The sequence below is a fragment of the Rhipicephalus microplus genome, chromosome 1 (assembly GCF_043290135.1).
Source record: "Rhipicephalus microplus isolate Deutch F79 chromosome 1, USDA_Rmic, whole genome shotgun sequence".
NCBI classification, from domain to species: Eukaryota; Metazoa; Arthropoda; class Arachnida; order Ixodida; family Ixodidae; genus Rhipicephalus; species Rhipicephalus microplus.
The window spans coordinates 9,520,383-9,543,154 of NC_134700.1; the positions used below are offsets into that span (position 1 = coordinate 9,520,383).

Genomic DNA, 22,772 nt, shown 5'->3' on the forward strand with positions numbered 1-22,772 from the left:
CAATACTGTTACTCTCCTTCGAGAGCGTGGCAGTTGGGCAATATAGTAATTTTTCATGCACACAAAAAAGGATGTTGACGTAAAAACATGCAAGCATAATAACAGGACATGAGGATCATATAACCATTGAGCAGTACAGAAGTTAAACGTTAATTATGTTATTATTACACAATGTATGCAATAATCACAAGATACAAAGCAAGTTATAGCCATTACACAGAGCTGAAACCATGCCGAAAGGCAATATAAATAAAATACATGATTGAAGAAAGGAACTTATGTTAGCATTGGTATCGTGAGGGAAAACATATATATAACAGTTATCTTGTTGAGTCAGCGATAGTCAACGCAGAAGCGTAATGTTCCATCCCTTTTCTTCACTAAGACCACCGGTGACGCCCATGGACTCATCAAGGCTGAATAATGTCGTCATGGAGCATTTCGTCGACTTGTTTTTTTATGGCCTGGCGTTCTCGTGTCAAAACTCTGTACGGACACTGACGAGTGACTGGGCATTTTCTTCTACTACAATTCGTTCTTTGGCGACAGGTTTCTGTCGAATTGTCGACGACGAAGAAAAGCAGTTCTTGTATTTCAGGAGCAGGTTTTTGAGCTGTTCTTGTTTATGTGTCGGAAGGCTCGGATTACGTCGAAAGCTGGTTGAACGGTTTCAGTCATCGAAGTAGATTCGGCCGAATAAGTGAAGTCGAAAGCGTTGCTGGCTTCCAATATCTCTTCGATGCAGGCAACTGTCATGACTTTGCACACAAGCTTGTACTCGTTGCTGAAGTTCGTCAGCATCCCTCTAGCGTTCTCTCCTCGCAGCTCGGCGATTCCTTGGCGACGCAAATTCGCAGTTGATCAACAGGTGCTGGTGACTTTAAAAAAGCCTTGCATTTCTATAGATTCTTTGCCGACAGAAATGCCGACGCTGGAGCGAGGAGGAATGGACACTTGGTCTTACAGCACATTTAAAACATGACTTCCTGACAGCGTGTGAGGCGGCAGTGCTTTTTCTGTGGATAGTGTTATCGACTTCGTTCTCAGGTCGATGACGTGGAGGCTTAAGAAGTCCATACCAAAGATGACATCCCTCGTCAATGCTGTAGCACGAGGAAGCTTGCATGATAAATTTTGCGGTTAGTGTTGACTCTGGCTGTGAAGGTTCCTGCTGGCGTAACTATAGGTGACCTCCAGCTGTACGGATTTAGGAGCCTTCCCAAGTTGTCCTTACTTTCTTCAACTTTACGGCAAATGTCCCACTGATTACTGAATATTCGGCTGCAGTATCGATAAGAGAAGTTACGAGGTGGCCGTCGAGTATTACGTCGAGATCGCTAGTTTATAGTCTTGCAATGCAGTTGTGTCGTGTCGTCCGATCACTGCTGCGGTGGTTTTTACCGATGCTTCGACGTGGCGTCAAGTCGTATTCTGGCGCCAATTTTCGGCGTGGAACTACGTTGACATTGCGGTGGGTTCTTGGGGTTTCGTCCCGGCGTCGTCGTCGGTGGCGGAGGATCTTCGGGAGTTCGTCGTACAGCAACCGCACCTCGATCGGCTGCTGCTCTTAGTTTTCCGGGTTCGGGCTAGGCGACCGGCACCGGGTTGGGTCGGTGTATGGCTGGCGATAAGGTGACATCAATCTTCCCGGTGATGGCAAACGGGAAGATCCTCGGGGCGTCCACTGCTTTGCTGCGAGGGATTCGGCGATATCGCGTGGTCTTTGCCCCCGCTGTAGACGTGGCACGTCTACTGCGAAACCACGCCCCGCCGTGGTGGTCTAGTGGTTAAGGTGCTCGGCTGCTGACCCACAGGTCGCGGGTTCGAATCCCGGCTGCGGCTGCTGCTGCATTTCCGATGGAGGCGGAAATGTAGTAGGCCCGTGTGCTCAGATTTGGGCGCACGTTAGAGAACCCCAGGTGGTCGAAATTTCCGGAGTCCTCCTTTACGGCGTCTCTCATAATCATATGGTGGTTCTGGGACGTTGAACCCCACATATCAATGAATCTACTGCAAAACGACGCAGTCCCGTCTTGAGGTACTGGCAGCGGTTGTAAATGTTGCCAGCTTCTCCGTAGTGGTAGCAGAGAGGTCGGTGTTCGGGAGCACGCCACACATCGGTTTGCCTCAGAGCGTTGCGCTGGCCAGTGGGTGGACGGTATGGCGTCGATGGCGGCGGTGGCTGGCGATGGAACTGCGACGGTGCGGCCTCTTGACGTAGGCGTGAAGGGAGAGCGTAGCGTCCGGCTGCAACAGCGTAGCTCACCGCTTGCGGCTGAGGTTGTGGTGCTTCGGAAACTATGAGAGATTGCCGATTGCGGACAATGTCGGGAATCGAGTCCACTTGAGGCTGCGCTGAGGGTAACAGCTCGCGTATCTCCTCCCGAAAGATCGCTCGGATAGTCTCGCGCAGGTATTGGGAGCAGATTTGTTGCGTTTCTGCGTACTCTGGCGTACAATGCCGATTGAATTGTCGGGTGCGCATCTGCAGCGTCTTTTCAATCATAATCGCTTCGTAGATGAATGCCTCGACAGTGAACGGTGGGCTTCGCATCAGACCCGCGAACAGCTCCTGCTTTACTCCTTGCATGAGGAAGCGACCTTTTTTCTCTTCAGGCATATCAGGCTCAGCATGCTGGAAGAGCTAGGTGATCTCTTCCGCGAAGAACTTCACGGTTTTGTTTGGAAGCTGTAAACGGGTTTGAAGCAGCGCTTCGGCTCTCTCCTTGCGTATGACGCTCGTAAATGTAGTGAGGAACTTTGTGCGAATGTGTCCCTTGTTGTTATTGTTCGCTCATGGTTCTCTAGCCATGTACCAGCAGCATACTGTAAGGCGAAGTACGCATTACGAAGCTTATCTTCACTGGTCAAGGCATTAAAACTGGCCACTCGGTTGTAAGCGTCCAGCCAACTTTGCGAGTATTCAAGGGCATAACGCGAAAGGTTGGCGGATCTTTGGGTTGCCGGAGCAGGATCGGTGCAAATAGCACAGCTCTGTAATCATTGCTGCGGCCATGGTCAGACTCTTGGCCTGCCGCGTCTTCTCAGGTTGAGGCCCAAACTCTGGCGGTAGACCTTGTTGCTTTCGGCTTGTTAGCTGCTCGAGGTTGTCGTCGATGTACTCACGAGGGCCCCGCCGCGGTAGTCTAGTGGCTAAGGTACTCGGCTGCTGACCCGCAGGTCGCGGGTTCGATTCCCGGCTGCGGCGGCTACATTTCCGATGGAGGCGGAAATGTTGTAGGCCCGTGTACTCAGATTTGGGTGCACGTTAAAGAACCCCAGGTGGTCAAAATTTCCGGAGCCCTCCACTACGGCGTCTCTCATAATCAAATGGTGGTTTTAGGACGTTAAACCCCACAAATCATGTCTTCACGAGTGGCGCTAGCTTCGCGGCTGGACGGGGGCGTCCGGTACATGGAAGGAGCAGCACCTCCACCAGATGTCACGGGGTCATGACGTAGACGAAAAGAGCAGACAGTATGTCGGATAATTAACTGTTTATTTGGGCCTAACTTGTGCCTACGGAAAAGGAAAGTCAAATTACAGAAAGACGCTGACTCTGCTAGCGGCGAGCAGAGGGTCAGCCGTCGATCAACTGACAAGCGGCGAAGCACGTCGGCATTATATACTTGCCATGGAATGTTCTAGCGTTATCGCTCGCAGTGTCGTGGTTCCAGAATAATCTGGAATAATCAAAACTTCAGTTGACCGCCTGCACATTAACAAACAGGTTTACATTTATGACGTCGCCAGTGATGATGTCGTACTAACTAACAGATAGCTAAATAACACGTGCGGGCAAGATCGGAATATGACTTCGCCCTTTCAAGTCACATTATCGCTATCGTCTACTAACATCTGCAGCCTGATGCCAAAACGGGATTTGTTATGTTCCTTCCTTGACGATTGTGACTGCGATATTCTTGCCCTCACCGAAACCTGGCTATACCCTGACGTAACCGATAACGAAGTTCTCCCTGATCGCAGAAATTTCAGCATTTACCGAAATTACCGTACTGATAGGCGGGGTGGAGGGTTTCTTCTCGCAGTAAAAAAAAAACTTTACAATCGTATGCCATCAAAGTACACTCTAACATAGAAATTATCTGGTTAGCATGCTTAACAAAGTCCTCCGCCACAGTGCTCATCGGAAATTGTTACCGACCTCCTGACTGTAAACATTCATTTTTGGAAGAACTGCGCAGTAGCATCACTGAGGCCATCCATCTCTGCCATACCGATTCCATATTCATCTTTGGTGATTTCAATTTTCCCGCGATTGACTGGAACCAGTTGTCTTCCCTTTGCCGCATGTCTACAGAATTTATCAACCTAACCTTAGACTTTAACTTATCGCAAATGGTGAATCAGCCCACTCGTGGTTCAAACATCCTCGACCTAATTCTCACCTCTGCTCCTGAAACAGTAAACACCATGCTGAACATAGATGGATTCAGCGATCATTGTCTTCTTCAAGTAACCCTTAACATTCAACCACCTCTCTCTGGCATTGAACATAAAAAAATCCGCGATTACAATAAAGCTAACTACAGCAAAATCAACTCCGAACTAGAAACCTTCTACAATGGCATATTCCTGCCATCCTCTTCCAGTCGTGACGTCAATGATAACTGGATGCTGTACAGAGACAAATTATGCGCACTGGCAAACTGGTATATTCCACTTGTTTCGGTCAAAAATGATAAAACTAGCCCCTGGTTTACTAAATCCATCCGGCAGCTCAGAAATAAAGAGAAGCGTCTATACCGCGCGGCTAAACGACTTGGTACGTCCTCTGCATGGGAGGCGTACAAAATCGTTCTGAAAATATACTGTTCCACAATTAAATCAGCTAAACAAAAGTATTTCTCTAATGATTTGCCTTCCCTTCTGAAATCAAATCCTAGAAGATTCTGGAATCAAATATCTGCGGAACACGATGTTAAACAGATTTCTTTGCTAGATGATCACCATGCTCCCCTCTCAGATAGTCATTGCACCTCAGCATTTAACACCTTCTTTTCATCCATTTTCACCCAGGAAGACCACGCCGACGTTCCGAACGTTCCCGATCTCAATATAGATTATATGCAACCTATTGAAATAACGCCTGAGGGTATCGCACTTCTTGTCACTAATCTTAAACTATCTACTTCAGCTGGCATTGACGGTATAAATTCCAAACTTCTGAAAAACACCCTTTCTGTTTCTGTTAATATCCTGTATCACCTTTTCAGACAATCTTTTGCAACAGGCCAGCTTCCCATTGACTGGAAGATTGGTAAAATAGTCCCTGTGTTTAAAGCCGGCGATAAACATTCACCCGAAAGTTATCGCCCCATCTCTCTCACGTGCATCTGCTGCAAACTCCTGGAACATATAATCGCTTCTCATGTTTCCAGGCACTTAGAATCTAACCATTACTTTTTTATCAACCAATATGGATTTAGAAAAGGTTTTTCGTGCGAAACACAGCTGCTGGAATTTACGTCAGAACTACATTGCAACATGAACAATAACCTTCAGACTGACTGCATTTTTCTCGATTTTTCAAAAGCATTTGATCGTGTACCCCACTGTCGTCTGATTTCTAACTTATCTTCACTCCGATTAGATTCGCTCACTTTATCTTGGCTTCGAAACTTTCCTTCACTCCACCAGCAGTTCACGGTAATAAACAATATCCAATCCCCTCTTTCCAACGTAACCTCAGGTGTACCGCAGGGGTGCGTCCTCGGCCCCCTGCTGTTCTTAATTTATATTAACGATTTGCCAATCAGCACCTCATCTTACATGCGAATTTTCGCCGATGATTGCATTATATATCGCTCAATAACCTGTACCGATGATCACCTAACACTGCAAAGTGACCTCAACAAGATTAATGACTGGTGCAAAAAATGGCTTATGTTGCTAAACAAGCAGAAGTGCAAAATTATGTGTTTTACACGCAACCAACATATTTCTAGCCATTCGTACATAATTGATGACTACCCTCTGTCGCACGCATCATCCTACAAGTACCTCGGTATTCATTTCACACCAAATCTTTCTTGGTCACACCATATCACCACCATTTGTGCGAAAGCTTCAAAATCATTGGTTTACTTACGCCGCAACTTGCATAGCTGTCCATCCCATGTTCGGCAGCTAGCTTATCAGACCTTCGTTCGCCCACAACTTGAATTCGCCGCATCGATCTGGTCCCCATACCAAAATTACTTAATCAACATGCTTGAAGCTATTCAAAATAGGGCAGCCCGATTTATCTCACGAAATTACGACTACCATAGCAGCATAACGGAAATTAAACTTTGCCTTTCTCTTCAACTGCTGAGTACTCGGCGGGATATTTCTCTCCTATGCCTCTTCCATAAGTATGTTTACAGTAGCAAAGCATTCCCATTTCAACTTGATAATCCTTGCGTTACATATCGTAGGCTGCATAATAACTTAAGTTTCATGCAATTATATGGGTCAACGGACGCCTTTAACTCATCGGCTCTTCCTCGTGTCATCTGCTTGTGGAATGATCTCTTGAATGACATTGCATATCAATCAGACCCCGAAAAATTCAGACAACTTCTTCACTCTTTCTTTCAGTCATAGACACTTCGATTGTTTCCTTTTTACAAGTATTTGTTGCACCTCCTGTATCGTTCCAATGTAATTATATTCATTCGTTTTTTTTTCCATTTCCTCCCGCTTACAGCTTAGGGCCTTGTGTTCGTTCAGTAAAGAGCACGCGCTCTTCTTTCTTTCTTTTTTTCGCTTCACACTTTGTGACCGCCTGCATTTTCCTACTTTATAATGTTCTTATACACACGAGAAAAACTCTCTTATCGCCCTTTATTATCCTGCATTTCTTAAACAAGAACAAATTGCTTTCTGCGCGCTGCTCTAAAATATTTTTGGCTACGTGTGTGCTAGGTGTTTTTTAGTAAGTGTATTGCGGATATTTGTTCTCCTCCCACCAGCAATGTTCCGATGTGTAACTTCAAATGACGTTTTGTACATTGTCTCTTTAGTGACATATAACGCGTTATTTTTTGTTGAGTTCTTTCAAAGTTTGATGTTTCCTTACGGTTTTGTCGCGACACTCACCCTTTGTAACCCCCCTTACACAATGCCCTGCAACAAGGGCCTGTAAGGTATTTTTAAATAAATAAATAAATAAATAAATAATCTGAAATGTTCACAAAGTGGGCGTAATCTTAACCAAACAATCTACTGCAGCCTCGAAGCTTCCGAACATCGTAGACGTGGTTTGCACTGAACGTGGTGTAACGGGGTGATAATGAAACTTGGGGAAAGGAACATGGCAATATCAATGAAGTATTGCAACAGAACGGTTATATGCGTCAAAATTAGTGTCATTGTTCGGGAACTGCTTCCTTTGTAGCGCAGAAGCATGGAAATTCAGAGTATTGTGGCTTTTTGGGGGAGCGTATATTCATTCTGAGTTCAACACCCACTAGAGTTTTATATATATTGATATAAGAGGACTTGCACACTGTTTATTGGTGTTTGACGGCTATGGCATTGCTTAACGATGATGCATCCATGCTGACACTTTGTCATACATATACATCTCGGCGGCTAACATCCATCATTAATAATGAAACAAACTCTTGAGTTGTTACATTCTTCTGGTACCAACCGTTGAGGAAGCTGATTGGAGATGACATGGTCATAGTGCCTTACTGCAGTTTCACCAAAAACGCTGAGAGAGAAGAATGGTAGATATAAAAAAAGCATCTTTTTCAAAACGTGTAAGGTATGTGACTAGGACGCAATAAATAGCGTGCCCGGCATTTATTGTCTCAGACCCACAGGTAATTGGTTCAACTCCCGTTCACGAAACTTTTGTTTTTTGGTCGTGCGTATTTCTTCAACATCAATTCTCTGATGAAAATAAGTCACTGAAATCTTGGTGCACCCCAGCATAAAACACTATAGTGTTGAAATGCAGTCAGCAAGGCATGAGTGGTGAAGTATTTGGTGTAATTTTTAAGGAAAAGAAAATAATTGAGACTCACAAGGTAAAGTCCGGTGGAATCGTTGTTGTGCAGTAGTAAAAATCGAGTTCAATTTGAGAAATTTCACCTGATGAGCAAAAATCACACATTCGAGCAGTTTACAGCTCTTTGTCTACGTTCATTCGCACTGTTCAAACTAAAAGTGTCATCGTTACTTTGGAGGGTCCAAGGGTGCAGTAAGCAACGAACAAAGGCTTGAGCTCCAGCATAACTTCTTAAAGTCAGCTTCATTTGACCCCCCTATTCAGGGTGTTCCACATAACATGAGCCAAGAATCTGAAAGTGAAAGTCACTTAGGAGGCGAATTGAACCAAACGCATACTACTCGCACCAGCCTGTAAGTACTCAGGCTATCTTTTTATTTCTCCCCTTACTATATAATTATTAATTCTTCATTACCTATATTTTTAAATATAGCCTGGAAACACAAATTGTGAACCTTGAGATGTAGAGCACTTTCAGAAACTAGCGACGAAATTGTTTCTTGTAGAATACGTCTCGCGCTGTTATTTTTTGCACGTTGTAAAGAAAGCCCACGAAATGTGAAAAGAAGCCGTGTGACGGACCGCGGGTGCACTGCTATAGTGCTGCTATAGGCTTTCCTTACAACGCGGAAAAAACAACCCCGCTAGACGTATCGTACAGGAAATAATTTAATCGGTGGTTTCTGAAAGTGCTCTACATCTCAGTGCTCACATTTTGGGTTTCCAACCCGTAAATAAAAAATAGGTAATCAATAATTCTTAGTTTTTTGGTACAGGGAGAAATAAAAAATTGCCTGAGTACCCACAGGATAGTGCAAGAATTACGCGTTTGCTTCGATTCGCCACTGAAGTGTGTCATTTTGAAATTCTTGACTCAAGTTATGTGGGATGTCCCACTGCATCAAACTGAGCCTAAGTCGATAACCTAATAGAAGTGCGACATCTGTAAAAGTGATTTTGTTTTGAGTCTCATTTGAAGCCTTCGATATTCTTCTCCCGCAGAGCATGTCGGACATCAAGGGAAGCGAAGTGCCTGTTGAGGCTGAAGAAACTCGCAGCACTGGCTCAGTCAAGAGCCACGTCTATTGGAGCTACATGCGTGCAGGGGCTGGTCCACTGCTGATGCCGCTACTCTTCGTGAGCAGCATCCTAGCGCAAGCTATCTTCAACGGCAGCGACTTCTGGCTTACTTACTGGTAACCACATCTTTTCCAACTTGTCGTTCAACCTGCAATTTAATTACGCTTACTTTAGTCCACTGAAATGGAACGGTGGCAGCACGGTTTCATGGATTCAGAAAACTAGGGCACTGGGTTTTCATACGCACGGGAATGCTGGGACATGCCCCATTCGGACTTCGTTTGGATTTAAATCGTTCATAAACAGCGAGGACGCCAAAGACGCGTCTGAATGGAACTCGTTGCTTACGTCAAACTGACTGATTATGTTTTGCAAGAGCACGTAGTTGGCTATTCCTCCCTCATCATTCAATACATAAAAGTTTAATTCAGGATTTGGAAACTTCTACGCAGACGCACAATTTTACAAAGTGTAAAGAGTAATGAACGGGCGCTGAAATTGGAAGACTGAATAGCGGGTAACAACAGGACACCCAGGTGCCAAGGAACGAGGAACTCTTGTGAGACTCCTTTTGTAAAAGAACACAGGGTTTATTGACATATTTACAGATGTGACCCAACTAGGCGCACAGACGCGCCTTTATCGGATACATGAGAGGGCCAGCAAAGGCCAGAAAAAGAGAGCCCCTAGCGCACACGCCACGCTCCTTTTATATTCTCCGGTCCATGCACGCGCTTCATGGAAAACACCGACTGTGTGTCCCAGCGACACTGATGCGCGTTCCCTACACTACACGTGGACGCCAGTTGCATTTCTGCTCGACGGACCACATGTGGACTGCACGCCGATGAGCGTTTGTTCCAGGCTGGATCTATGCATTGCCAGTCATATGAGAAGGTAGACGACAATGCCAGCCTTCACTGATGTGACTGTCATCTGTTCCCTTCGCCGTTTAGTTAGGGCGTACACGGAGAACAGTCTCTTGTTGGGCCTGTCGGGGCATAGCTTAGATGGTGACGATGAAGATGATATGTGGTGTTTAACGTCCCAAAACCACCATATGATTATCAGAAACACCGTAGTGGAGGCCTCCGGAAATTTCCGCCACCTGGGGTTCTTTAACGTGCACCCTAATCTGAGCACTGATGTGACCGGGGGTCTTTCCAGAGGACCGGAGCAAACCAAAGTCTTGGGGAGATGTCGAGGAGAGCAGCCCGGAGCTGTTAACAGTAAATTTTATTTACAATATTTACAGGTAGTGTGTTACATGATGGTGGTAGCATCATGGAAGCTCTCGACAGAAGCATGATGGGAGCTTCTGCGAGCTTGTGAGAGCCTGTCGGGAGCACCTCGGTGCTCGCGTTTTATGTGCTGGCCTTCCCAGAATTCCCAGCATGAAAAACAATGGAAGCCACAACACTCCAATGAAGATTGCCATATTTACCTCCGCCCTCGAAAGGGGAAGATGAAACGAAGCCTCCTTTCTGACCAAGAAAAGAGGGAAGAAGTACACCCAGTTCAGCCCATGGCGAGGGACAAAACACTGCACACCGCCCCCGACACAGCACAGCACGAAGACGAAGAGTGTTACGTGGAAGTCACTTTCGTAGTTTGCTGCAGTGATGGGTATGTGGCACCAGGCAGACCACCAATTGTGGAAACAGCGGCACCAACGCGCCACGGAGAACGTGGGAAAGGCATCCGCAGGCGGTTCTGAGACAATGGGCCCTTTTCCCGGAGCACCTAGACGACAAATCAAGCCGCCGCGACCGCCAACAACTCTTCCTAATCCGTCAGTCAGTTAGGCGTGTCCACAGGGTTTACGAGAGGCGCCGGCGACCTGGGATAACTAGAAGAATTATTTCTCTGTTGTCGCCGCTCTTGGTGCATCTCTGGGAGCGCTAACTTGGAAGAAATCCAGGTAGGCTCCGCTGCAATGTCTCAGACGACAAAGCGGCGTCAAGCCAGGCAGGCAGATCATAACAGCCTGTCCACCACCACAGAAGGTCTGGAAGGGGTTGCAGCACAAAAGTACTCTGCAGAGACAGTATATTTGCTTCCTTGTAGGCGTTGACACAGGCTGTACCAATCTCTGAACCTGAGCCATGGCTAGCAAACGCCCGAAACAGACCACGTAAGACCCGAGGCAAAACAAACAGAGAGCATTCAACTGACCCCGAGAAATGCCTGGTTACAGCTCTGGTAAAACTCCCTAGAAATTCAGAATTGGTGCGCTCACTTGTAAAAATCAAGAATCAGATAATGAAGCCATAACAAACTCAGACCTACTACGTGTGAAGGAAATCAACAACCTAACGTTTTGTATTATTTTCCAGAGAGATTCACAGCGTTTAAGGCACGCAGGTGCTACGGGAGAAACAAAACAAAAAGAGGTAGTTAATGAATTGCGCTTCTCACTACATAAGTAAAACTCTAAATCAAACTGGCGCGTATATCATAAAAGAAATAGAATAAAAAACCTGCACTGCTTTGCAAAACCAAAGGCTCAAACAGAGGCCTTTTACCTTCAGCCTAATTCTTCGTTACAATCAACTTGCGCAAAACCCTCTACTCAGGTGTTAGGTTTCGCTAATTATAAGGAAACAAACAGTTTAACAAGTATCTTAATGTCTGCCGTTATGATGAGGAGGAAAAATAAAACATTCAAAAATCGGCATGCTCCTTGCTCATCGGCAGACATGCAAACAATAAAAGTAAGACAATTCAAAAACTGGATACAAGTCTTAGTACCATTACTCTGTCCCGAAAATTAAGCGGCACCCTTTCAGACGGGCTCTGAGGGGACGATCATACCGCAGTTTTCGAGACTCCAGATCGCAATGAAGCGACAAACATCCAGCCTATCCGAAACTACCGAAGCACTCAGTGGCAGTGACCTTTGTTCTGCAGCCCCCAAAATCGGACAAAGAGGTATACGGACGCTTTAGCTTCCCCATTGTAGGCCTCCGAGAGCAGTGGTCACCTTTTCTCGAAAGTGGGGGACAGCTTCTGTCGTTCCCGAGAACGCGCCTCGTTGTTCTTCTCGGCTGTCTATCTTGCGCTGAAGGCGATGAGACCAGGCGGCACCTTCAACTTCTGTGTTTCTTCGCCTTTGTGACACGCTTCATGTTCAATTTATATTTCAGGGGGGCCGTCAACTTTTGGTTTCCAGCCCGCTTTCGCGGAATTTCTGGCTTCCGCTTGAAACAACTTCGACCTTTCGCGTTCCCTCTACATTTTCACCGGCGTCTTCTTTCGGGGCGGCACGGAAAGCTCACAGACTCGACAATAATACTCGGAAGTACATTGCTCTAAACTCGAGACGTCTCAACTGGCTTAACCTCGGCGTCATTTCCAACCGTCTGCACTTTCAAAATGAGGGTACAATTTACTCTTTCGAATCCACACGACTTGCCATCAGATGTATCTCCTTGATGAGAGTCGTCACCTCACGCTTATCTAAGCGCTTCATCATCTCGCACTATTCTAAGCGCATCATCCTTTCGCGCTATGCTAAGCGCCTGTCCCTCGCGTGCTAAGCTATACGCTCATCACTTACACTGTTACTGTCTACTTGCTTTTCATTAGCGCTTTCTGCTTCTGACATATGATGAGTGAACTCCCAGGCCATCTGACGCGTCAGAGCTGCTGCCGATTCAATTCGTCACCAAAACAAAGACCTTTCAAATGCATATCCACGTCGTTCTGAGAGGGATAATGCTCGAGCAGGTTTGGGTGGTGATGGTAGTGGTTATAAGGAAGAGGAAAAAGGCACCTAATTTCTGTCTGCCTATAGGCGACACGGCGCAGTGCCTTACAGGGGTGGGGGTTAGGAAGGATCAAAAGAATAGAAGGAAATAGATGAAGAAATAGAGAGGCAAGCGACGGAAAATAGAAGGATATAGGAAAGTGGGGATCCGGTCGAAGCAGTCCAAGGGCGGGGCACCACAATGCGAGAGCTGCTCGGCGTCAGGAAACCGCAGAGGGCGAACCAGTCGGCGAGAGCTACGCTGTCGTCGGAGATCACGAGGGCACGACCGTCCAGCTTGAAATACTGCGAGCAAATCTCCAGGTTTTGGGACACCACAGTTTTCGTTGCGAGCAGTCTTAATGGTCCCTCACTCTCAATGCAGGCTGAAGGCAAACACACACTTTCCTTATCAACTGCTTGCCGTTTGCACGTGCGTTCCCCTGTAGTCACCTCAATTTTCACGCAGAAGGGATGTACAGCATCAAGTACTGCGGCTGAAACCCACGGTTCGTTTTCCTTAACTAATTCCTGAATATGGAGTTTCAATTGCTCCTGATTGCTGTCGCTGCTGTCCATCAAAATAACAACCCTATTAAGCTTACGGCAGCCGATCGCATTGTGACTAGCCTCTTGGCAACGGTGGCTTATGACCGGCCTCCTAGCCTCAAAGGCCTTTTGTTTGTCTGCAGCCGCGGACTTTGCAGGACTATTTTCCCCTTCTTCTGTGAGGATGCTATCCCGTTATTCGGGTAACTTGATGCCGGATAAAGTGCTAAAGCCAATCGCTTTTTCTCATTTATCCTGTCTTCTTCAGCCCATCTGTTGTGTTTTTAAACCTCCTCCCAGCTTTCCTCAATTTCGTCATCCTCCGGCCCGCATTCCTGAATAGCCTTAATCAGCTGCGACTCTCTCTCTTCTGTCCCCACCTTAATTCCCAGCTCTTCACAAACCAGCAACAGTTCTGGTTTCTCTAGCTTCGTTACCAAATATATGGTATTCACGAGTGAAAAATTTCTTACCCACCGTGACGTTAGGTAGGGAACAAGCGAAGCCTACAAGCACGGTAAAAACACTGCCAGTTTCGAACATGAAGGCTAAAATTTCGTGAATAGCTGTGACGTATGGTAGCATTACAACAAAGCCTACACGCACAGAAGATTACACACAAATAAAGAAAACGTCAAAAGCTAAAACTTGGCAATAATCAAAAAAAAAAAACAAGCACTCACCATATTGTTGAAGCCCGAGCCAAACATGGGTCATCTCGTTGCTGCTAATAGTTGATTTGTTCCGGTTGTCTTTAGCATCACACCGTTGCCATCCAGTTGATGTACCCGGGGGTCTGCCCAGAGGACCGAATCCAGCCAGAGTCTCGGGGAGATGTCGAGGAGAGGAGGACGAAGCTGCTAACAGTAACTTTTAATTACAATATTTACAGGAAACGCGTTACTTAATGGTGGCAGCAGCTCTCGATGTAAGCATGATGGGAGGTTCTGCGAGCTTGTGAGAGCCTGTCGGGAGCGCCGCAGCGCTCGCGTTTTATGTGCTGGCCTTCCCAGCATTCCCTGCATGAAAAACAATGAAGGTCAGGACAGTCCAATGAAAATTCCCATATTCACCTCCGCCCTCAAGGGGAAGGTGAAACGCCGCCTCCTTTCCGACCAAGAAAAGAGTGAAGAAGTATGCCCAGTTCAGCCCATGGCAAGGGAGAAAACACTACGCACCGCGCACGACACAGCAGAGCACGAAGACGTTGACCCTCACGTGGAAGTCAATTTCGCAGTCTGTTGCAGTGATGGGTATGAGGTGCCAGGCAGACCACAAATTGTGGAAATGCGCCGTGGATAATGCGAAGGCACCACGGAGAACATGGCAAAGGCATCCGCAGACGGTTGTGAAACGCTGGGCCCTTTGCCCGGAGCACCTAGCCGACAATAGAAGCTGCCTCGACGGCCAACAACTCTTCCTAATCTGTCAGTCAATCAAGTGTGTCCTAAGGGTTTACGAGGGGCGCCGACGACTTGGGATAACTAGAAGAATGATTTTTCGGTTGTCGCCGCTTTTGGGGCATCTCTGGGAGCACTGACTCGGAAGAAATCAGGGCTGCATTGTCTCATGCCGCAACGTCCCATGCGTCAAAGTGACGTCAAGCCAGGCAGGCCGATCATAACAGCTCACAGGCCTACACGAATTTCGCCTTCATCGAAAATGCAGCCGCCACCGCCAGGATTCAATCCCGCGACCTTCGGGTCAGCAGCCGAGTACCTTAGCCATTTGTCGACACCAATGTCCTGGAGATATGGCTCTAACAACCACATGTTCTTTTCCGATTCTCAGATTCTTGCGAAAGCAAACTTTTGTTCACAGTTTACTGTAATGTGCCCTTCCTTTTTGCAGCTGTAGCGGATTATCGGCTTCCGTGATTCAAACACCCGTGTGGTATCAGTGCGTTGCTTAGGAACTTTACTCGATTTCACCGCTTCCGCTTGCCCTTCCCCAACAGTGTCCTTCGACAGAGTTATGTACTTCCTGAAATCAAGGTGCGTAGTGGGTTTCCGTTAATCAGGTTTCTTCAAAAAGCTATCTCTTCTTTCATCCTTTTCAACGCACAATGCCCTGCTAAGCAACTTTCAGCGAGTATAATACTCCTCAGCTAACTCTGCTTCCTTGTTGAGCTGCACTTCACCAAGTTTGCTCAGCAGCCAAAACTTGACATCATCCTCAATGCAGTGGTAGAATAGCTCCAATGCAATGCATTCTACCACTTTATCGCGATCGTCATAAACAACTTCGCCCTTGAGTGATTCAATTGAATCGGCTTTAAGACAAAACGCGAAGTCAACGTGTGACTTATCGCCCTTTTTTGCGTACCGGAACCTTTGCAGGAAAGCCTCGGGTGACAAATTTTAATGTCTCAAGAACACTTCTTTAACCTCATCATAGCTTTCAAACGCTTTTCTCGACAAGCACGTTATCACGTCGGACACTTCGCCGGGAAGAAAAGCTAACAGGTATTGCGCCCAAAGATACCGCTCAGGCATTTCGCTCAAAGACGTTCTCGCCGACTACGAACGATGGCAGGTGGTCCTGAATTCTGTGACCGCTGACCTGAACGGTCGCAGAAGCTACTCTAGGCGCCTGGAAACACTGTATGATTGCCAATTTTATTCGTTTCAACACGAGGTGCTCCTGTCTCTCGACCTCTTCACGGTGTTCTCGCCTTTCAGCTTCTTCACATTCACGAACTTCTCGCCTTTTAGCATCCTCGCGGTGTGCTTTGATATCCGCCCAAGCCTCATCGACCTCCTCATCCGTCACTCCTCTATTCATGCTTCTCTTTCTTGCTCCTCTTCTTTTCTATCTCTTTCCGTTCTAATATTTTCCTTTTCCCCCACCCCAAGTGTAGGGTAGCCAAACGAGCCGAGCTTGGTTAACGTCCCTACCTTTCCTCTCTATTTATCTCTCTCTCTCTCTGTTCATACAGTCATGTTATGCCATACCAAGTTTGGTATCGATACCAATATCTTAACGGCCAGGGGAGCTAAAAGACGTAGGCAGCTAGATAGATAGATAGATAGATAGATAGATAGATAGATAGATAGATAGATAGATAGATAGATAGATAGATAAATAGATAGATAGATAGATAGATAGATAGATAGATAGATAGATAGATAGATAGATAGATATATATAGATAGATAGATACGCTCAAAGTCGCCGAAGTTCGCTAAGAAATGCTTCGCATTTAAAAATCAAAGTTTAAACTTAGACTAGATGAGAGCCGAGTGGGTCAGAAAAGAAACCGGGGTTAAGAATATCACACTTGAAATCAGAAAGTATAAATGAACAGGGGCCTGGCACGTAGCACGTAGGTGGGATAAGCGCTGGAAATAAAGGGACTGGATTTTCAGAGAAGGCAAACGCAGGAAGGGGAGACAGAAAGTTAGGTGGGCGAATGGTATTCAAAATTTCGCAGGTATAACGTGCCATGGGAGAAGCGTAACTGATCATGGGAGGATATGCCTGCAATGGGCATAGTCAGGCTGATGATGATGATGTTGTTGGCATTGTTACGAAACATTAAACATGCGACTGTTTAACATATATCGCTACGTGCATTTGTACACATCTTTAGCGACATGTACACATATTTACCTCAAGTTACGTGAGATCTGCCGAATGTTTTTAGCACTTTTAAGCAGTATCATGGGTCTGTGATAAAAGACCTGCTTGACACACAGACGGCCTGCATTCAATGCGAACACAAGCTATACCTATCATTATTCTTTTTATCCATTTCAATTGAAACAAACACTATTCTCTCATAGGCACGATGATTCTCGCTCACAAGTCAACACGCCGACACCTGAATTTCCGCGAAACAAGCCCATTAGCGCTATCGCGTTTAAATTTGGTATTGGAACTGAAAACGACTTTCATAATATCTTTTTTGACAAAGTCAACTTAGATAATGCTACACGAAATATGGAAGGCTCCGATGTGGCCACCAGCCCTTTCTCTCTGAGATATTTGGCAATTAGCAGTTTTCGGTAAAATAATGGAATGGGATGAAATGAAAAAACTTTATTTGAGTCCTGCAGGACGCGCTTAGCGCATAGCGGGCGTCTCCCACGTAGGGACCGACAAGGAGTACCTGGCGGCCACTTCGTGGGCCTGCTGGACGGCCCATTGCTGGTCAGCGAGAAGTGAGCTTCTGAGGGACCTCTCCCACTTGCTTGAGGTAGAGCCGGGAAGAGTTGATCTACTCGTACTCCCAGAACTTGTGTGCAAGTGTCGCTGTGTGTCCACATGATGGGCATGTGTCGCTGGGGTATGCATGAAAATAATAAACGTGAAGCGTGGCAAGGTTTGGGTATGTGTGTGTCTGTAATAGACGTAGGGTTAATGCCTGCGGCCGGTTATGTTTCGGATGTGGGCGTGGAAAAATGTGGCGTTCCAGGTGAAAATTTCTTGTTATTTCATTGTACGTAATTGGTGCATCCCGATTGATATCCAACCCAGCTAGATGGGGTTGCCCTGTGGCGGTGCGGTCGGTAAGTGCGCGCGCTGCATCATGGGCGATTTCGTTGAGGTTGGATAGGGCACCCGGCACCTGGCTGAGATGGGCGGGGAACCAGATGACAGTATGATGCTTCAGAGCACTCGGGTCCGCTTGCGCAGGATACGTAGCACCTGGTCGGAGATGACTCCGCGTTCGAAGGCTGTGATGGCCGGCTTGGAGTGGCTGCAGATGAATTCCCGTTTGCTGTCGAGCATGGCTATCGCTATAGCTATTTGTTCCGCTACTTCGGGATTTCGGATGAGGATTGTGGCAGAGTTAAGAGTCTGCTGCATGGATGAGACCGCATATAAAACGGCATGTTTTTTTTCTATTACATTTTAAACGGACGCGGCAGCCACTTCGACACATACCGGCCTACCACGGGTCGGTTGATGAATGATGATTGATATGTAGAGTTTGACGTCCAAAAACCACCATATGATTACGAGACGCCGTATAGTTTAGGACTCCGGAAAGTTCGCCCACGTAGGGTTCTTTAACGTGCACCCAAATCTTAGCACGTGGGCCTACAGCTTTTTCGTCTCCACCAAAAATGCAGCCACCGCCAACCAGGATTCGATCACGCGACTTGTGGGTCTGCAGCCGAGTACCTTAGCCACTAAACCACCACGGCGGGGCTACCACGGGCTGGTGTGATGGGGATGAAAGCATAATATGGGCCAAAAGAAGACGCAGGTGAAACACCGCGCTACCCGGCTATCAAACGTAGGGACCTCCAAGCAGAGCTTTGCGGCCCCGTTAGCGGGCGTTCTGGACGCCGAGGGTTTGGTCGTTGAGTTCGGGGCTGCTCAAGAGCACTGCCCATCTGTACTCGCTTAAGTCGGAGTGAATGGCTTAACATTCCCACAACACATGCTTCAATGTTTCAAATACTTCTGAGGCAGGGCAGTCCGCACTGCGATACTGTTCAGGGTAAATGGTATGAACCGATAGGGAACCGATAGAAGCAACACGTTTTGATGACAATTGTGACATTAGGTTCCTGTGCATTCATTTGTCATGCTGGAATCATTTTTTTGTATTGCTCGCATGTTATAGATTACCAGATGCTACACCCGATTACATATTATAGTTGAAAGAATACGTCAGCTTTTCAGCACAAAAACCTTTTTCTTGTAGGTGATCTTAATCTGCCTAGTATTACTGGGAACGACTTCAGGTAGCCTTAAGGAATTACAGAAATGCTAACATGATCTTTGATGTTATGCTAGAACACGATTTAATTCAAACAGTTATGGAACCTACCCGTGTACTAGGTTTCTCGAGCACTGTTCTTGACCTGCTATTTGTAAATCGTGACTTTTCGGAATACGCCGTTACAATTGATGAAAGTCTCTCCTATCACAAGCTTGTAACTGCATAATTGCCTATACTTTCGTCTGTTATCACTAAACGCACAATGAAACATTGTTTTAAAAATTATTCTAGAGCCGATGATGCAAGTGTAGTAGAATACATGGAAATATGTCTTGGCGACTTCACTGATACTGAGAACGACGTATTCGCACTCTGGGAAATGTTCCTGAAGATGTGTCGTCACTGCTTACATACTTTTGTGCCGAATAAAACAAAGAAAGTCAGCAAGCAAACCCCGTGGATGACACGTACAGTATTGCAATTGAAGCGCAAACTGAAAAGAAGCAAGAAGAAGGGCACTTCGCCTCAGCCTATCTGTGCAATAAAAAGCAACCTGTTAATTGGAGTCCGAAGTTCAAAGGCTAACTACTTCAATACGGTACTACCCGGATTGTTAAAAAATGCTCCAGAAAAATTTTGGGGATTTTTATGTCAAACTACAATGCCTGTCAGTGAAGTGATCCTTGATCGAACCACTACAAAAGACGTGAATAAAGTCGCCGAACATTTTAGCAATTACTTCTACAGTGTTTTTTCGCAGTCGCATGTAAGTAAACTGTTTTATTCTACAGTTTTTGAGGCACACGAAGTAGACTTCATTTCATACAGTGGTCTTGTGTCAATGGTCGTAAATATGAATACAACAAAATCTTGTGGCCCAGATAGTATCCTGATTATGTTTCTTAAGCGCTATGAGGAAGTGTTTGGTAGATTTCCTTTTACACTGTTTAGAGCTTCTTTGTTGTCCTTTCAGGTACCCAATGACTGGCGGACAGCTCGGGTGCTGCCAATTTTTAAAAAGAGAAATCGTTTATCTGTAGAAAATTATCGACCAATATCCCTGACTTCGTCTTGTTGCAAAATAATCGATCATATCCTTGCCAACCAGATAAAAAAAAATTAATAAAGAATTTCAGTACCAGCGAGTTGTCAGCATGGCTTCAGAAAAGGCTACTCCACTACAACAAAACTGTTAAGAGTTAATTCATAGTTTTGCAAAAACATTGGACAATACTGGTCAAAATGACCCTCTTTTTTATATTTCAGTAAGGCAATCGACAAAGTAATTCACCGTAAACTTATTCAAAAGTTCAAACACTACAATTTTCCTAGCATTACAGTTTGTTGGGTAGAAGCTTATCTTTCGGATCGTGTGCAATTTGTTTATATTGAAGGCAACAACTCGAGCTGTCTTCCAGTGACATCCGGTGTACACCAAGGTAGCGTCCTAGGGCCATTGTTGCTCTTGCTTTGCATAAATGACATCGTCACCACTTTTGCACTTGGTACACCAATCAGATTATTTGCAGACCATTGCGTTTTAGTTCGCGAAACAACTACAGTACACGACCAAACCAACCTTGCGGTAAGCTCGCAAAATCTACAAGGGTGGTGTGACCGATCAGGCATGGCTTTAAACAAAGACAGATCAGTCTGTCTTCATATAACAAAGAAGAAAATCCCGCTAAAGTACACCTACACACTGGCCGCTTCACAGCTAAAAGAAGTTGAAAATTATAAATACTTAGGCGTAACATTCTCAAGAAATCTTTCGTAAAATTTACATATAAGTAACATTTGTTCTTCTCTCCGTAAACTTTGTTACTTGAAACACAAGCTTAAAAATTTCACCTGCCAGCAATAAATCTCTTAGTTGCGCTACTCTCATTAGACCGAGGTTAGAGTATGCTTGCAATACATGGGACTCCTACACTAAACACAACATCAAAATAATAGAGAGAATCCAGAGGAAGGCTGTTCGCTTCATTTACTCTAAGTTCAAGCGCACTGATTCTCCCACACAGCTAATGATAAAAAGTGAAATTCCCGTTCTCGAAACACGTAGGCAGTTGCTCCGCTTCGATTTACTAAGGTCGCTAATTATTCTTGAATTATCTATAGACCTTGTGTTATATGTGACAAATCTGTCCTCAAGGCGTACACGTCATGATCACATATCTATTTATTTATTCATTTATTATTTTACCTTCAGGGCCAAATGGCATTACAGAGGGGCGTTTGGTTATTTACAATAAAAGATTTAAATGAACAAAAAGCAGTGAATACGGTTAGATCGTACGAACAAATCTCTTCTACGTACATTGTCTGCTAATATATTATTTAATAATACATGTTAGGTAATAAAACACCGAACCTAATTATACACTGTTAACTATTGCAACAAAAAGAATTTATTACACAATGTTGGCTAATGAAACACGGAACAAGTTCTTATCGCTAATAGGAACAATGTCACCGGAAAGTCTGTTTCACTCCTTTGATGTGCAAGGCAAAAATGAATTGAAGAACGTTTTTGTGTTACACGAAAGGGTGCCTACTTTGTGATGGTGGTCAATACGGTGGGATCCAATCTTCCATCACTCGCTCTTCGTCGGCGCATTTCTTCTCTTTGTCTTTACCATAAATTTTTTCACAGTTCAATCCTGCATCAACCGTCTTACATCAAACCCGCAACACGCATATCAGCCAGGACAAGCCACACGCAGCAGGTTTCATTAATGCGCGCTCGAACATCAACATTTCTCGCGTCATTTTTTTCCCGCACAGCAAAAGACTGGAACGACCTCCCTTTTTCCATTGTCGACATAATATGTCCATCTTCTTTTGCACAACATGTCACTGACCATCTTCTAACAAATAACCTTTAAGTGCTTTTTTGAATTACATGTTGGTTACGTGTGTTATTTATTGTACATGCATATTTCCTTGTAATATGAAGAAATGTATATAGTTGAAACCCATGTATTGATTACGTTTGTTAAATATTATTCCCACCCCTTATGTAATACCCCCATTGGGGGTCTTTAAGGAAAATAAACTGACTGACTGACTGACTGACTGATATGTGCTGTGGGCGAAGTAGTAGTTGGTTGAAGCAATACTTTTTTGCAGACTAGTTGGTTCATACTTGAAAAATTGAATTGCTGCACAAACTTGAAGAAAAAAACTGCGCTCTTTCCTGTCTTCCTTGTTTTTTTCTTCAAGTTTGTGCAGCAATTCAATTTTTCAAGTAGTAGTTGGTGAAGCATGATGGCACGATGGTATATATTGTGAAATAGAGTTAAACGGGAGACTTCTCTGCGAGATGGTAAGGAAGGAAGTGCAAGAGAACTTTTCATGGTTAAAATGCTCGTGGTTCTGTTATAGTTGGACAATATTAAACGAATAAAGTTATTCCGAACTAGCTCATGGAAAGTTATCATATTTTTATAGGTGGGGTTCCACACGGTTGCAGCATATTCTAGTTTAGAGCGTATTAGTTTTCTATAAAGCTGCAGTTTGAAACCATGTAGAGCATTAAAAAAGTTGTGTCGTAAGCAGCCTAGCATGTGGTTAGCATTGTTAATTAAGTATTCAATATGAGGTGACGAGTTGAGGCTAGTTGTTATGTGATCTCCAACATACCTATAACAGCTAACAGAATCCAAAGGAATGTTATTAACCTAGTAAACAGGT

The 22,772-nt window shown here is 45.2% G+C and overlaps 1 protein-coding gene across 6 annotated transcripts in view; it reads left to right on the forward strand.

Annotated features, from left to right (window-relative positions):
* LOC119178190 (ATP-binding cassette sub-family C member 4) overlaps nucleotides 1–22,772 on the forward strand; it is a 2,441,444-nt gene that overhangs the window by 1,517,207 nt on the left and 901,465 nt on the right. For all 6 annotated transcript variants that reach the window (XM_075869787.1, XM_075871012.1, XM_075871549.1 and 3 more), the window contains one exon: nucleotides 9,026–9,219. In XM_075869787.1, the coding sequence (XP_075725902.1) occupies nucleotides 9,026–9,219 (194 nt within the window). The remainder of the gene's footprint in view (nucleotides 1–9,025; nucleotides 9,220–22,772) is intronic.